The 17,631-nt window shown below is 35.2% G+C and overlaps 1 protein-coding gene across 1 annotated transcript; it reads left to right on the forward strand.

The window, feature by feature from the left end:
- Positions 1 to 1,915: 1,915 nt before the first annotated feature.
- On the forward strand, positions 1,916 to 14,531 carry Smp_156950 (putative partner of ralbp-1; the record flags this gene model as incomplete). The annotated part of the gene is made up of 7 exons (XM_018797704.1): positions 1,916 to 2,018; positions 4,150 to 4,355; positions 6,076 to 6,488; positions 8,500 to 9,136; positions 10,747 to 11,175; positions 12,776 to 12,822; positions 14,429 to 14,531. 7 exons carry the CDS (start codon positions 1,916 to 1,918, stop codon positions 14,529 to 14,531), a joined length of 1,938 nt encoding a protein of 645 aa, XP_018652720.1.
- Between the last annotated feature and the right edge of the window lie 3,100 nt (positions 14,532 to 17,631).

The raw sequence follows: 17,631 nt of genomic DNA on the forward strand, positions 1-17,631 counted from the left end.
TGAGCACACTTCTGATGGACATCGAAAGTCCAGGAATAGCCGTCCGATAAAAGCCAGGAATTTAATTCGACCTTATAGCAGTTACAACACCTCGCTTCATCATTCCAATTACTTTTCTGTCTAGCTTTTGCCTCACCAATTGATGCACAGGTGGAGGCATCTCCGTACCAGTACTTCCTGAGTACGTTTTATTGAGCTTCATGGATTTAGGGGTTTCTCCCCAATTTTTCTCCAAACTTTGGGGAAAACGACAAATGGTGAGACCTATTGCTATGAAGACTGCCTCTTCCCTGATTGTCTCTATCTGCATTTGTTGATGTGTACGAGATAGGAGATCTATGCCATCCAAATCGTCCAGCTGTCCAAAGGGTACACCATATTCTATGCTTTTTATGAGTATTTGGAGCTTTCATACTGTAATCAAAGACATGTCGTCAGATTATCATAGTCTCTCCTTTTATCATCCCCATCTTCTTTTTATTTTTAAACTTCTATCTGCTATTACTGCTTGCATTGTTAGGTGAGTAATTTACTTTTCAGGAACTTATCCTTTTTTGATCTTTTGAACTTAATTTCCGTCCTAATTATAATTTTTGTTGTGACTGGCCAACATCATTCATGACAATATGGTAGCTCCTTTTACCAAAGACTCTATTTACCTGAGGCAAACGTACTCACACAGATTACAAGCTGTACAACTCCACATAAAACTGCCAAACTGACTAGGCTTCGTGTAATCACCCATTGGAAATTACCGAAGGTTTGAAACTGTCTGAGAAAACAAGAAGCAAGCTGGAAGAAATTAGTCGGTTTATCCCAGCTCATCACAAAGATATTGGATATTGTAGTGAATATCGGAACAGACACGCTTACTCCCAGTCTGACGTGATCTCGTTGACCTTCCATCGCCTACCGAGAATATCTACCGTTCAACTACTATAATGGAATATTTCAGCACTTCCAAGGATGAGAACTGCATCTTCGCTATACTGGCAGATAGCTGTACTCAGAAATTTGACATTCATAATCACATCAAGGTTGAAACATTGTGCAGTAAGTTCAGCTATATCGACCGACTATTCTCTTCGTGGTTGTTTCGACTGCAACATATATTCATTCACTTGCATACATAGGACTTGTGGATGTGTTCCTAGACACACGAGATGTTGTTTCTTAGAACAGTCAAAGGCAACAATCATCTTCTACCAGTACTCAAATAATCACTTTATAATTCTCCACATCTCAATCAACTAATCACCTGCCTAGTAATTGTTGATATCCAGAATCTCTACTGCCCTGTGACAGTAAGAAGTGAGCGCTAAGAAGTCAATAATCATAAATGTGTTAAGCATTGAATAGTGGACTGTAAAGCGCAGGTTTTGTCAACGTCGTTACAGTCCCGTAAGTTGAGGTTTTGCGTTTTGTTTCGTGAACTAAGATTGATCCTCATAGTATATGTTCACATGCAACAAAAAACTGTAACTCGTCCACACGTATTAAAAAATTAAAGTGGGTCTTTCAAAAATGATCCAGTATTTAAAAGTAAGTTGGACAGTAGCTAGCTGATATTTATCGCTTTCAAACATCACTCTTATAGAACTCAGGTATATTTCTTACCAAACAATTCCAGTTATGCGATTTGTAAAGGTATTCGTCGAGTTACTATAACAGAGTTATCACTGTGCACCATATTTACTTCGATTACACTTAGTGCTTCTATGATGGGAAATTTAATATTTATTCAGTTGAAATCTCTCTTTAGAATCTTTCAAATTACTACAAAGTTGTAGTTCAGTTATATCTATTGTCATGTTTGTTGACATGTCATAAAAGGGTTTATTTAACGCATACTTGTTTTCAGATATTGGTAATGTGAATTTCGTTTCGTCGTTAGTGACGCTGGTTATTGAATAAAATGGAACAAGTACGCCATGGACAAGAGTCATGGGCTCAGTTTGATGACGATGATAGTTCTACGGTTAGAAAACATTTGTCAGCTCCCATCTGTACCTCTCACTGTAAGTATACTTACATTATACAGTATACTTATATTGCCCAGTGTACAATAAATATTGTTGTATGACTTCATAAACTTTCTCCTGTTCTTCATATTCTATCTTTATAATATGGAGTTACAATCAGACTGTTTTTTGTAGGATATAATGATTCAAACTCCTCCTGACAACATGTGGTTTTTGAAAGACCCAGTGGAGGTTCAGCATTTCACTTCAGTTACACATTCTTTCTGTTTAGTCAGTAACTTTGATTACATTACATTTCAATCTTTTGTCAATATTCAGACTGAATAATTGGAGAAAGGAGCGAATAACGAAAATATCTGGACGTATTTCTTTTTTATGTAAGCCCCCAAATGCCCTTGTACAGCCGAGTGGGGAGAATTAGCTCTCCCTCTCTAAATGCTCTCACATGGTCACGTGAATACAACTACTGTCATATAAGGCTTACTCACTGCCTTCCCATGGTGCCGGTGTTGTTTACGAAATTGAGAGGATGAAAAGCGGATGTCCGGCGATTTAACCGGGTTGGTGGACACGGAAAGTTCATCTAGGGGAGTTGGAAAATCCTGATTCCAAACAAATGGTGCACATAGGCTCCAGTATCCTGAAGGAACAAGAGGCGTATGAACCAATTATTGATCACCGTCTACCATGGGACTGCATCTGACGTTGCTCCACGGCCTTATGGATTAGACCTTTAGGTCAAAGGCTCCGGGTGTGGCCTTCCAAGAAAACCACCTTCTTCGCTCTGCGTACCCGAATAGTATCCAAGCCCTCACACAAGTCCAATGATTTATGTAGCGCATATCTGTTTGGTGACTCCTATCAATATTTATGTGTTTAGACAAATAATAAATTAATAAATTTCCTTTATAAACCAGTGGACTTACTCGTTTACTTAGTATGATATAAATTCATGCCAGACCGTAGCAATTCTGTTTGCATACTTTACTTTCAACCAGTTGATCATGAATTTGTACAACCTTTCACCTAACAAGGCTGGAATAACCAGATAATGTCATCGACCCTCTCACTATACGTATCATTTATAACCAGGAACATTGCTGTACCCTCTATGTATATTTCAATACTTATGTTCTCTACAAAACATATGGTTTTAGAGGATTTCTGTGACTGAGCAATATGGTGACAGTAACAATAGAATGAAGGTTAAGGACTTTATAATATCATTGCTTCGGTAGCAAATAATTTAGAGGCAAAGTGTAAAACATAACTTTGGAATTTTATTGAGTCTATAAAAGATGACACAATCTGAGTTGAACACAAGGTTCGAAACAAGAAGGGTAAGTTAGCTAGTAAGGTTGTAAACCTGTACCTATAAGAACGTCTAGGTAATATAATTTAAAAACCAAGTTATTGTCTGCTTTAATGTATGCAGTTTTAGCAGGGATGGGATTAGATTGGAGAAGAGCTAACTGTAATCTAAGTGTAAATAAACTGCATCTTCACTTCTATATACATCTTTCGTTGAAGCTGATTTTTTACATGCTGCAATCACGACAAAAAATTCTGATCAGCTGAACAATTCTTAAGAGGTACTTTTTTAAAGAAATATGACAATGGAAAGTGATGTATTCATTAACTAAGCTAAGCCTTAATTCTTCCATTTACTCACTAAATGTTTTTATGTTCACTTCAAGGCTGGAATCCTGAGAGTTCGGTTCCATACTACGTCATATGCATGGCTTACTTGTGGAGCACCATTTTATTCATATATTTTTCAACAGACTCTGTATAACATCGGTCCAGAATGAAAAATTGTCATATTAACTTAAGTGTCGCGAACCACTTAACTAAACAAAGGAAACTGGATGTTAGTTCTTATACAGATTACTAAAACAGTAACGCTTATATTTGGTGAAATACATGTGATATAGACGTAGCTAACAACATAATTACCTGAATTCAGGCCACACAGTCTGTTTGAAAAATGGTAATGTTAACTGCCTCTTCAAATTAAAGTAGGTGAAGTGGTACTTGAACCCATCAAAACAATTAAGCCAAATTAAATTGATTGCAAATACTGTGATGCATAATAACATTTTTTCATTTCCATGCGACTATATTATCGGCATTTTGAATGTTGTTTGTTCCTATTCTTTTTAATTAGCCTATTTCCCTATGGAAACATCATCTTTCATTAATCAACAACAAACAATCAATTCACATTTTCCTAACTTGGGATTGATTAATCAGAATTTATTGTTTCCTTCCTCTTTGAGTCAATCGAATGAATTATTTATGCTTAGGAATCCTTCAGATCCTACATCATCACCATTTGCTGCAATTCATGGCCGGTCGCCGAGATCAACAATTGTATGAGGCATATCATTGTTTTGTTAATTTTTTGAATTGTGTAATTATTGTACTCGTATGTCTGTTATTACTAAAAAATAAAGGATGAATAAGAAGTTTGTATATATATATATATATATATATGGATCAGTGACTAAGCGGTTAAAACGATTGACTTCCAACCTCTAAGTCACAGGTTTGACCCCGCTTCCGCTTATCCCGGTTTAAGTAATCAACCGGATTGTGTCAATAACCCTCACATTTAAAGTTCGACTTACAACTAAATACACAAACTTGTGCCTAGTTAATTAGTTTATTTAGAATACATATATGATGTACTAAATCACTAACTAGTAGAAACAATATAACTTGGTAGATAGGTAGGTAGTCTACACCTACCAACATGGCTCAGTTCACTTGTCAGTGACTTCATGGATTTGTTTACTATTATTTAATTACATTAAATGGTAGTAAAGGCTAAACGTCATAATGGATTTTAACCTTTCCTAAAAATTATATAGTTACTTTATGACGACCTTCACGGAACTGGAAACGTTCTGATGCCTCATCTTATATCATATTCGCTCATTTTTTTAAATATCTAAAGCTAAACACACTATGCTAAAATTTTCTGTGACAGTTTTACATTATTAGATCAATATGTGGCCGACCGACAAAGTAGACCATTATGTAACTTGGTTTCTGTGCAGGAGCTAACAATACTTCCTGACTGCCTGAACGGAATTAAATGGTACAGAACTTGAACTTTTGGCCTCGGTCAGTCGTAATTAGCGCACAGTCTAGCACTTATATGCATCTGTCCTACCAATATAGTGAAATGAGATTATCAGAACAAATCCCGGTGTAGTTGTAGACGTAGTAACCGCGTCAGTGATAGTAGGGGAGATTGAGCAGGGACTATATAATTGGAGAAAAAAGGATGAATTCGCGAAGCACAATCGTATAGTATAACTACGAGACTCATGAGTTAATGAAAAAACTGGAGCGAATGTATTTGCATCGTTGTGACCGATTCATGTCATCATCAACGTTTCCAAACGTTGATAACGACTTTATCAGTTTCTCAACATTTATTCCCACAGTTCTACATCATTACGCTAACATACATTTACCTTTGTAACTCAATCTTTCTAGATAATGTATACTGTCACCCTTTAAATATTTTAATATCCCCGTCGATGTCAAGCAAATTATGTATTTTATTTCACTAAGAATGTTCAGATTGTCATAAGATGTGTGAGGATTGTACTCAAACATTCCAACCGAAAAGCATATAGAGATATGTTTGGTGTTTAATGCCATGCAATAATGTAGCTACATCACATTAATGTGTCGGTCCATTATATTTTAAAACTTTCGCAGTCTAATGGCTTAAGATGTTCCAGATATGAGTTAGGATAGAAGCCAATGGCGAGGATGCCATAGTTTTCTGTTATATTATTCATAACAGTTAAATGTATCTTTTAACCAAACGGAATCCGCTTGGATTGTTTTCTGAACTAGATTGCACGATTTTTTTTATTTATTGGTTTACTGTTTGTGTGACATCTCATTTCCTTTTCCTTTCAACACTATCATTTTTAATTGTGTTGCACAATTACACCAAATATTTTTAAGTTATAAATAAAATTACTTCAGTATTATTGTAAATTGCACAATATTTACCATCCATAACTATTTACCAAATATTACATTGCCTTACACTTTCATCGGTTATTAGAAAACAGCCCGTCATGAGAATTTAAATAGTCATTCGGAAATGAATTCATCGCATTGCACAGATATACAATTTCACAGTCATAAATTGAATAACTGGTCTAGTTTTAATCAACCAATTGTTCAATTCAAACAACAGTCCAATCCTACAGATATTACTCCGTTAGTTAATACTGCCATTACTTCTAATACAAATACTACAAATTTCCCTCCCAATTTAAATACTTCAAATGATGTTTATGCTGTAAGAAATCAACGTATCGTAGATCCATGGGCAGTTACATCTGATCAGAAAGCTTATTATTTATCACAGTTCCTCAGATTACAACCAGATATTAGTTCAAAACTCAGTGGATTACAATCGAAGACATTCTTTGAATTATCAAATTTACCATCTTCAGAATTATCAAAAATTTGGTAAGTATATTTTTTCAAGTTCGTTTATTTTTTTTTAATATCATTCAAATAAAACCAGATGAGTTCATTCATGGGACGATTGAGAATTAGAAATAAAACTCTCCAGAAATGTATTTAGATTGGATAGATTGTGCGAATAACAGTGGAAACTAGGATTGGGGCGTTTTGTCCTATTTGGGACTCGTCAACCAGATGTACATATATACCAGTGTTAATGTTCGCACTGAGACTCAAAATAAGTACTTTCCATTTAAACCGCCAACAAGTCATCCATTAGGCTACTGAGTCCAGATATCCACCACATTATCCATTAAATAGGGTGTTCAGATCATTATTAGTAAGAGTTTGAATTATTCCTTTAGTGATATTTAAATTTGAATTCTAATTAGTCTTTGTTGGCATATGAGCACTTTGTACAGATTACTTTGGCATGGCTATTTTGTCACATTTTCTAGAATAGGTATGTTGTGGCCAATATTGGTATCCGGGACAGTTCATATACTCAAAACTTCTATCTAAATTATATACGTATGTACGTACGTACGTACGGAACGTCAGAAATTTAATTTAACTTTACTCATTGGGACATTCGTGAGTACTTCTGAATAAATCCAGTACAGTTTATAGAAGTCGATTCAAGTAATCTATATTAAACATTTTTACTTCTGATGAGTTCAAACACTTCTCACTCTGTCTGTGTCTTGTCTCAGGTAAAGTGATCTTGTACTGTTATGAAGCTGTAGACAATAATAAGTAATATGTTTTACCAAATGATATATCTGAACACTTGAAGATTTCTACTTTCAAATAATTCTAAAATTTGGATATGTATTTGCCAATCAGATCAGTTTTGTACATATATTTTTAAGGAATGCTTATCAGACAATAATTTTATGATATAAATTATATAGGTCTCGTAGTGTGCGTACTTCTAATTCTGTTGATTGATATTAGAAACGTTAATCATATTAAATTGTGAATCAATGCTTTAAAGGTTAATCACTTACTACAAAACTTGAAGATTTTAGGTTTGATTCTTGTTGGTCATGGATACTAACTGTTAAGGAACAACTTGCTGGGACGAAACAACTGTCCATTGCTCTTTAATCTTCCATGGTTGTCTAACTAAAATCGATCTGTGAGATAAACTATGAAATCTAACAATTTCCACAAACAGATGGAATAATTATCATTATAATTTTTCTCTATCCTCTAATACTAACAGTCAATTGAGTACCCCGACCGTTGCTGCTACCTTGACGTAGTGGTCGGGCTTGCCTATCGTGATGAACCAATCGGGTTATACTGGCTGGAACTATCGTTCCTCAAGGTCCTACCATGCCAGACAGGTCGGTTGAAGAGCGGTAAGACTAAAAGCAGCAATCCCAACGTCCGAAGTCGTACTGCTGACTGTACAGAGGTGTGACGGCAGTAAGGTGTTTCCTTCATACAACCAGCATAACAGCGATGCTGCCTTCCCACAAGGAGGGGTGGGGTTAGAAAAGGTCGACCCTAAAAATGAACACCTCGCCTTATCCCACAGATTTCCGTCTCCGGCGGTAAGTTCCTTTGAAGAACGGAGCTAACACGTCAAAAATCCCCCACAAAAAGGTCGTGCGTGACCGGCCTTGAGCAGTTGTCCCTTGGGCACTGCGGTCACGCTCCCAGGTCGTTAAGACCAACACTAACCCAACTTCCTTTTCAGGTCCCTCAAGAAATACCCTTCCACGGTGTGGGCAGCCAGGAAGTGATATTAGCCCTCATACCCGTAACTGCACACGAGACCAAGTTGGTCACATCCAAGTCCTTCCTACACCTGCTAATAACTCTCTTATCTCTTCGACTGACTGACTGTATGTACTCAGTCATATTTTGTTATTTTGACCTTATGTTGCAGTGTCTCTGATAGCGTTCTCAGTATAGATTACTCATCATAATTATTGTTTTGTATTGAATACTATTCATCTGAAAAATTTACTATAAATAATTAGTCGTTGTATTTCATCTTCAGGGAATTGTCTGATCTTGATCATGATGGACAATTAACATTGAGTGAATTTTGTATTGCAATGCATTTAGTTGTGTATCGATTAAATGGTGTTCCAATTCCTAATAATTTACCGACAGTTTTATTGGAATTAGTGGAAACTAATTGGTTATCTACAAAATTGTCATCAACATCACCAACTGTAAAAGCAAATACTACCACTACTGCTACTACTACTACTGCCAACAGTAATTGTACTAATAATCACGAATTAACTAACTGTACATTGAATTTTACTTGTCAACAAAATCATATCAGTCCAGTAGGATATAAATCAATAGATATGCCTAATTCATGTCAACACTATGATAATCATAATCTATCATTATTCCTATCATCTTCATCACCAATTTCATCCGTGCCAACTTGTGAAGTTAAAACATTAACGTCATCATCATCAATTCATCATGTCAATACATCTCTAACTGAAATGATTCAATCTACAAATTTTACAGAATTAAAACATCATCATCATCACCATGAACCGAATCAGCAGCAACAAAGACGTTGGTCTTTATCTAGTCAAAGTGATGTTAGCAGTTTATTAGCATCAGAAGAAGGAATGACCTTATTCGAATCAAAATTAAATACAAATGCACAAGTAAATAAGTTTATAAACTAATATTATTTCCTGTTCAATTTTATATATATGTAGTCGGAACTGGACAATATCCTCCAATTATAAAGGCTTAGATCTTTTAAAGATGATCATTACTACTAAATGGTAATTGGTATGAGTTGATATTAAGAGGGTGATTTACCAAAATAGTGTAGATATAAAGGTTATTTAGATTTTTAAATTTTAACTACACCATTTAATACGCCTAAATGTGCAAATTCCACTGGTGTTGTATCCTGCTTAAATTGTCTAGTATAAATCTATTTCCGCAATTCTTCTACAGTCTTGCGGTTTAGTTTTACATACTGTTCTCTGGATCTTTACAATAATATATTCGATTTTTAATTCATTTAAACTCTGTTCTTATTTTCGAACGCGTATAGAGCCTCTGTCAGGGAAGTCCTACTCACTGAATTCTCACACCAGGGGTGTTGTTTACGAAATTCAGAGTAAGAAAAGCGAATGTTCGGCGCTTTAACCGGAATGGTGGATACGGAGAGTCCATCTAGGGGAGGTGGAAAATCCTCATTCCAAACCAATGGTGCACATGGGCTCCAGTATCCTGAGAGAACAAATGGCGTATGAACCAGTCATCGGTCACCGGCTACCTTGGGAATGCATCTGCTCACGATGCTCTACTGCCTTGTGGATCAGACCTTTAGGTCAAAGGCTCCGGGTGTGGCTCCCTAAGAAAACCATCTGCTTCGGTCTGGGCACCCGGGCAGTATCCCAGCTCTCCCACAAACCAAATGAGATTTGTGTGGCACATATATATCTGGTGCTTCCTTGTACCAATATTTATGTGTTTAAGTAAATAAATAAATAAAAATCTTATTTTCGAACATCAATGTAGTTATGACATCCGCGACCGGCACAAACGCTAATACAGTTTGTTTGATTGTTAAAAATCAGCTCACATGAACTTAAACCAATGAAATAATTTTACTAAATTTCATATTAGGAATTGCATGGACCTGAGTAAACTAAGGCGATAAACTCTTGAATGCTTCGTCGGTATACCAACAAGAATGCTAGTCTAGCGATTCCCGATTTCGAGTTGTAGAAAGACCAGAGTTTATTTTTTACCTTGTTCCTTATCATCTAGAATGAAATCTTCATCTCTCATAGTTATCTTGTATTCAGACTGTAAAGTTATTGGTCTTTGGTAGTTTCCAACTATTGAGTCACAAGTTTGAACCCACTCTGCCTGATGTAGTTTGACCAGTATCGCTAGCCCTCACATTAAGGAATTTTAGCTCGAATCCACCACTTATATAAACACATACTTGGTAACCAAGTTACCATAATTATATCACTCTTTATCCCCTTTCTCCCCCCCCCAAATAAAGGATAAAATAAATAAATAAACCAACTGATTCATCAATTACTTAGGTATGAATCTTACTTTAAATGTAAGGGCTAGTGATAATACCGGTTTTTCCATTCCGGAGTGCGTGAAACAGAGTTAGAATATGAAACTGAATGACTGAAAGTTGAACACTTCAACCACTAAGTCACTAGGTTTAATAAGTTTTTATTTCTTATTTTTCATCTTGAAATTTTTTTTCTCTCTGACTTTTACTTTCTGCCAGTTAAAACATCCTATCCCGTTAAGAGCTAAAACATTACCAACAAATGCTGTTCCTGAGATGGTGAATTCAATGATGAGTACAACTCAAGATTATTCTACCGTAGATCATCATCAAAATGATTTTTTGCACGCATATCAATTTCCATTTAATAGTTATAATGATAATAAATTTTGTACTGCAATTAATAATCCAATGATTGAATCAACTCCTCGGTTACAACCACCGCCGATTACAATTCATTCATCTCCTATATTATTCAATAGTCAACATTCCGATTCAATAACATCTCCGTCGTCATCAGTAATACAGAAAGCTCCACCTCCACCACCACCGCCTAGAGCTAATTTATTACTGGTCACTAATATTGATTCTGTTCATAATGATAATATGGGACAGAAATGTGGTGTTTCACTAACTGAAGAGAAAGAGGTTAGTTGTACACACCATATTAGGCTTGTTATAAATTAACTTTTTTAGCGTTTTTTGTGTCGATTAAGAACATATATGTCTGATAGTTCCTTATCACTATCTTCGTCGATCTGTCATGTTACCTGATGTTGTAAAATGTAGGTCGGATAGAAGATAACGGTGACCGAAATATAACATGATATCACTCTATAAGTTCGTTGACTGTTGGCCTGTTTAATGTTGGTAGGTGAGGACTACCTGATTGGGATCTTTGCGGTTATCATTATCTATGATTGGATAGATTGGATGACTTTTATCAGAGTCGATTACAATAAAACAGATACATTCACTGTTTAGTTTATTTTAAATATTGAGTTCCATTATTTCCTTCATACCATACCATTTTGTACCGTCATTTGGAGCCATATTGCCATTATCTAGATTTTCTCAATATTATTTGTTAACTGACTAGTAACCCTTTGTCATACTATCTCAGTTGAATATTTTTTGCATAAATAAATGACTATTTCATTACCTTCACCCCTAGGAAAATAAACAATTAACAGAGTCTAGTCGGTTAGCAGTTCTATTCTTTAGAATAGATTCAAATTTTACTTGTCTTGATATTAACCCACTAAGTGAGTTAGATCAAAATTCACTTCATTGTTAGTACAGATCGTGTAATCCGGCTTAATTATTAATTCATTATTTTTTTTTTCTATATGTATGTATCTTAGTAACAAAAATGTTTATATCTATTTCGTAGTGTTGATTGGCTAGAACTTTGAACCAATCGTAAAATTGAACTATAATCTAAGAATTTGCTTATCTCTGTTGATTGCGCTTGGTTTTGTAACTCAAACGGGTTCATTCCGCCACTATTTTCCATCTCCAAAAGACTATCAACAACGGCGTATTTATCAGTTTAAAGTATGCTTAATAGTATTCACACTCAACTCTTATTTATAGGTTACTAGTGTTTGTTTATAAATGTCCTGGATGCACTGCACGCGTGTATGTTACGATCACTGACTGAGTGAACGATGCTGACGTTAGTTAAAGATAGCAAATCGATTGGTGAGGTCGTGAACCCCCTATCGGCTGAGGTATTCAGAACATGTATTACATATACGTCTAACCATTATCTACGCCCGACGTGCGATGTTTGTTAGTGTTGGAGTAGGCTAAAAGAATGCTAGACATCACCAAACCAAAGTCGAAGTCACTAACAATTGAACTGAGTCATGTATGGAGGTACAGACTACCTAGTTGGGAGACGTTGATTAACATGGTTTAGAATAAGTCTCAATTGAACGGTTGTATTCCTCCTTTATCATCCTTTGAATCCTATAATTATTGTGTACTTTTTATTTCATAAACTACTTTTTTTCGGACTATATTGTCGTCTGTGTTCGATTTCTTCCTACTATTACTGATACTCTTACCACTTCTTTTACCATTACTACACAAGCATTTGTTTTGATCGTTTCATCTCGCTTTATTCATGTGATGTGGCAACTTGAATCAATGTAAATGATTCTACATTTATTATGACTGACCGACCAGTTCAACTAATTACCATCACCTAATTTTTCTTTCACTGTTATTCTTTTATGTACAGGACTTTGTTCCATCTCTTACAGCAGAATTCAACTCAGAAGAAATGAAGTAAGTTTTTTCTTGTACTTGAATTATGATGATAATTTGATAATTACTATTATTGTATAATGTCTTGAAATCAGTTGACTATTATCACGTGCCAGGTCACCAATCAGAACCCCGGTGCTAGTTTGGTTCGTTATTTACTCTATAGCTTTAGTGTCTATGATTTAGTCGATTGCACGCCCGATCAGCACTATTGGCACGGAGCTGACAGCTAGGTTCTTTTTGACCCACTATTCGCTAGCTCTTTTTTATGCCCAGCCTTTAAATGCAGAATTAGCAACCTACTACTATTTATGATTCAAACAAAATTGGTTTATGTACAGACATACTGAACCTCATCAGATCATAAAATAAGAATACATGAAAAGGCCAAAACGTGGCTGTGAATGAAGGAAACTGTAAATAAATAGACTGGCATCAAAATACGAATAGTAATTCGTATGACAGTAATGTATGAGTTAAACGAAAGCTATTTCAACTGCTTATGTTTCAAGATAGCCATCCTTTTTCAGTGCTCAATAAAAGTGCAACATCTAGCATTTTCTCATTCATCTAGTGCATGAGAGTACAATTTTCACTAAGCACTTCATTTCAATCACCTGAGGTCATCTACATATATCCACTTATGTGTATCTCAACTTGACGGAGGAAAAGAAGCAAAAACAATATATATATATATATATATATATATATATATATATATATATATATATATATTGAACATTGAAAGATGAATGCGCTATAAATTTGTAGACATGTATCTTATCCCCTGAATGTTCACACCAAAATCGTAAAACTCATGTTCCGAATTCTGATTACCTCTTCTCTAAGACATACTTTTACCAATAAAGGAAATACCTATTCAATTTTGAGGTTTGCTCAAAAACTGATTAATTCATCTCTATATTTATTTATTTATTTAAACACATAAATATTGGTAAAACGAAGCACTAGATATATATGCGCCGCACAAATCTCATTTGATTTGGGTGAGGGCTGTGATACTGCCCAGGTGCCCAAACTGAAGCAGGTGGTTTTCTTAGGGGGCCACATCCGGAGCCTTTGATGTAAAGGTCTGATCCACAAGGCAGTGGAGTATCGTGAGGAGATGCAGTCCCATGGTAGCCGGTGACCAACGATTGATTCATACGCCATTTGTTCCTTCAGGATACTGAAGCCCATGTGCACCATTGGTTTGGAATCGGAATTTTCCAACTCCCCTATGTGGAATTTCCGTGTCCACCAACCCAGTTAAAGCGCCGAACATTCGCTTTTCTTACTCTGAATTTCGTAAACAACACCCCTGGTGTGAGAATTCAGTGAGTAGGACTTCCCTGGTTGAGGCTATATACGCGTAGTCATGTGAGAGCATTTGGAGAGGGAGAGCGGACTCTCCCCACTCTCGGCCGTACCAGGGCATTTGGGGGCAATTCATCTCTATAAGGTATATGTTTTACCTAATTTTTGTATATTATTTTTCTCATCTTCATAGATTAACCGAATCTCAACAACCATACATCTCCCCATCAATTATTAATAATAATAATAATAATAGTGATGATAATAATAATAATGTGGATATATTAAAACATCAATGTGATTCTATTAGTCAAATTAATGAACAATTAACTACAACATTAATAAAATTACAAAAAGATAGAATAGCATTGAAAATATTTCTGGAACGTTTAATGCCATTAGAAACGATTTAATTTATTTTTATTTTCAATCTTGACAACAACAAAAAATGGTTAACGAATAATTGATTAATATGATTACAAGTTACATAACCTTAATTGTTAACTTACATTGTTGACAATGTGATAACATATACAAATTGTACGCATATATATAAATATACATACTACTCAATAAGAAGGATCCATTCACCCCTGTTACCCTCTCTCTGTCTCTCTCCCTTTCAGTATTGCTTTATTTTTCTCTATATACACATTTATTATTGATCATGTATTCTATTATTTAACTTGATAATGATCAACTTTCAAGTGCCTAAAGTCGGTTACATAATCTTTTCTTACTCTTTATGTTTCTATTTCATATGTTGATTAAGTAATAAATACTATTACTCTTTCAATACACACACTTCGAACAAGTGTATTATTTATAATAATGATTAAGAAATTAATTCTTTAAAAGCATTTTTACCCTTCTATTTTGTTTGTTTGTTCCTCTTTTTTGGGTGTGCACCAGTTTGTTTCATGTTACTTATTACCCTGTTTGTTTGCGTGTGTTTCGGCGTCAATTTATCCTTATCTGAGGTTGAGATTACATTTGATTTTAAATGAAAAATACAATCTATCCCTAATAATAGATCAACTCACCTTCATATAGTTACTTATCTTTGCTTTTCATCATTAGGTATAATTAATTATTTATTCTGTTGCCGGTTTTTCTTCTCAAGACATAATTGATTGGTCCTTCCACGTTATAGTTTATTCTTCTTTTATTGTTGCTTTAATTATACTGTTTTGTTTTATTCTTGTGAGGTCGAAAGACAACTTGGAAAAAACAATTATTTGCCTTTGTGCTAATGTATTATTGTATTGGTACTTGAACCAATGCACATATATATATATGCGCCAAGTTCAAATTCATTGTTTATTCTATTAAGTGTATACCATTAACTAAGTGGTTTTGTATGTAGTCTATTGTCTTGTCTATTTATTTGATTTAAAAAAAAAGGAATTTGTTATGTGTAACATTGTTTCTTATTCCTGACGAATATGTATACTTGTTATTCATGTTTTACGTTATGCGGTCATCCGGTCCCGATACGCGCGCTTCCCCATACTCGGACGCGACCTAGTAAGTGAGTGAAAAGATTAAAGGGTAATCAAAAAGCTGCAATAGGTAAGCCTAGTTCAGATGTGCTCAACTCATTGGTATATACATAAATATCCCTCAAATTTTTAAGCCAGACCTGTACGAATAGTATGATTGACTTCCGCCGACAACCGTCTTCTTTTAACTTCTCTCATTTACCATTTGGTCGTGACCTAGCATGCGTGCGGAAGCACATAATGTGTCTAGATTCTTCAAGCGTATCATAATAATTTTGAAGACTGTTATTGATAAAAATGTGGTAAAACCTTTTCAGCGTTGACAAAAATGATGTATCATTTTGTGGATTCGACTTCCTTATATCAAGTATATACTAGATTTCTTTTAGATAAAGTATTAAGCATCAAACAATTGACCGTTAACAAGTAACCTACATTCAGTGCTATATTGAATAAGGTTATTGTCAAAATCGGTTAATTGGCAAGGTTTGCAACTACAAGACTAAGTAACGTTATCTCGAATGCAAGGACAACTATCAGTTTCCTAGAGCCTCCCGATAAAATTTCGTTTCTTTTTGAATGTTAAAAAGTACGGGATCGAGACTCGATCAGCCATGATCGATGTACAGACTAGCATATGTGTATGTTAAACCAAGTTCACATATCACAATAGCAAGCAAAAACAGAACTAACTAGAAAAATAGCAAAGGAATCGAAATGTTTGTAGTAGCAGTAGTAATGAGAAACACTTAATATTGTTCGCGAAGACAGCCGTTTCACCTTCGTATAGGTCTCCTTAGCAGTAAGCGTCCACGACCCTTCAGGGGTCCGAACACAGCCTCCTGGGATTTTATTGGGAAGCCATAACCGGTGAAGTTCAAACGTATCGAATGTGAGATAGTTGTTACCCACCAAAAACAGTGAATGGTGGTCACGCAATATCGTATGATGATTGAAGTTAAAAAAGAAACGCCATTGAATCCCAGTTCAATGGTCTACGGGCGATACCGGTCCTGGGTTCGATCCCCACTGACAAGTCTGTGTATGTTGAGAAGTTGCATACCGTACCGAAGCCGCTGTCTACAGCTCTTAGGTTTTCAACGGCTAAGTAGCTTAGGTGGGTTCATAATACCAATAGTATCCAATCATGTCCACAAATCTCTATACTGAAGATTATGTTAGAATGTAAAATAAACAAGCATTATATATTTCCATAGTGTATTTATTTTATTATTTTATTTAAACACATAAATATTGGTACAAAAGGGCATCAGACATATATGCGCCACACAAATCTCATTTGATTTGGGTGAGGGCTGTGATACTGCCCAGGTGCCCAAACTGAAGCAGGTGGTTTTCTTAGGGGGCCACATCCGGAGCCTTTGATGTAAAGGTCTGATCCACAAGGCAGTGGAGTATCGTGAGGAGATGCAGTCCCATGGTAGCCGGTGACCAACGATTGATTCATACGCCATTTGTTCCTTCAGGATACTGAAGCCCCTGTGCACCATTAGTTTGGAATCAAGGTTTTCCAACTCCCCTAGGTGGACCCTTCGTTTCCACCAATAGTGTAATAAGAAGACGAAGATTATCAGAACTATATATTTACCTATATTTTTATAATCATGTTTCTTTAAAAAAGGAAAGCAAATATAGCTAGGAAAGCGATATTAGTAATTTACGTCGAATAAAACAAAGTCAAAGGTTTTATAATACACTAAAAAAATCATTTAAAAAAGGATGACATGTTCATTTAAACAAAAGAAGGAAATCATAAGAAACATTGGATTGTCATCCATTGAAATATCATCGTTGTACTGAAGTACAATGCTCCAATTGTAGTTATTGACTTTGGACTCAATACAATAGCATTGTATTTATAATAACAAGTGTATGTATGCATATATATATATATGTATATTACAGTTTAATTAAACGATCTCATATAGTATCATGTACAAAATATTTGTTGTATATTCTAATCATAATGATATATTTTATTGTGCAGTTA

This window comes from Schistosoma mansoni, chromosome 5, assembly GCF_000237925.1.
Source record: "Schistosoma mansoni strain Puerto Rico chromosome 5, complete genome".
NCBI classification, from domain to species: Eukaryota; Metazoa; Platyhelminthes; class Trematoda; order Strigeidida; family Schistosomatidae; genus Schistosoma; species Schistosoma mansoni.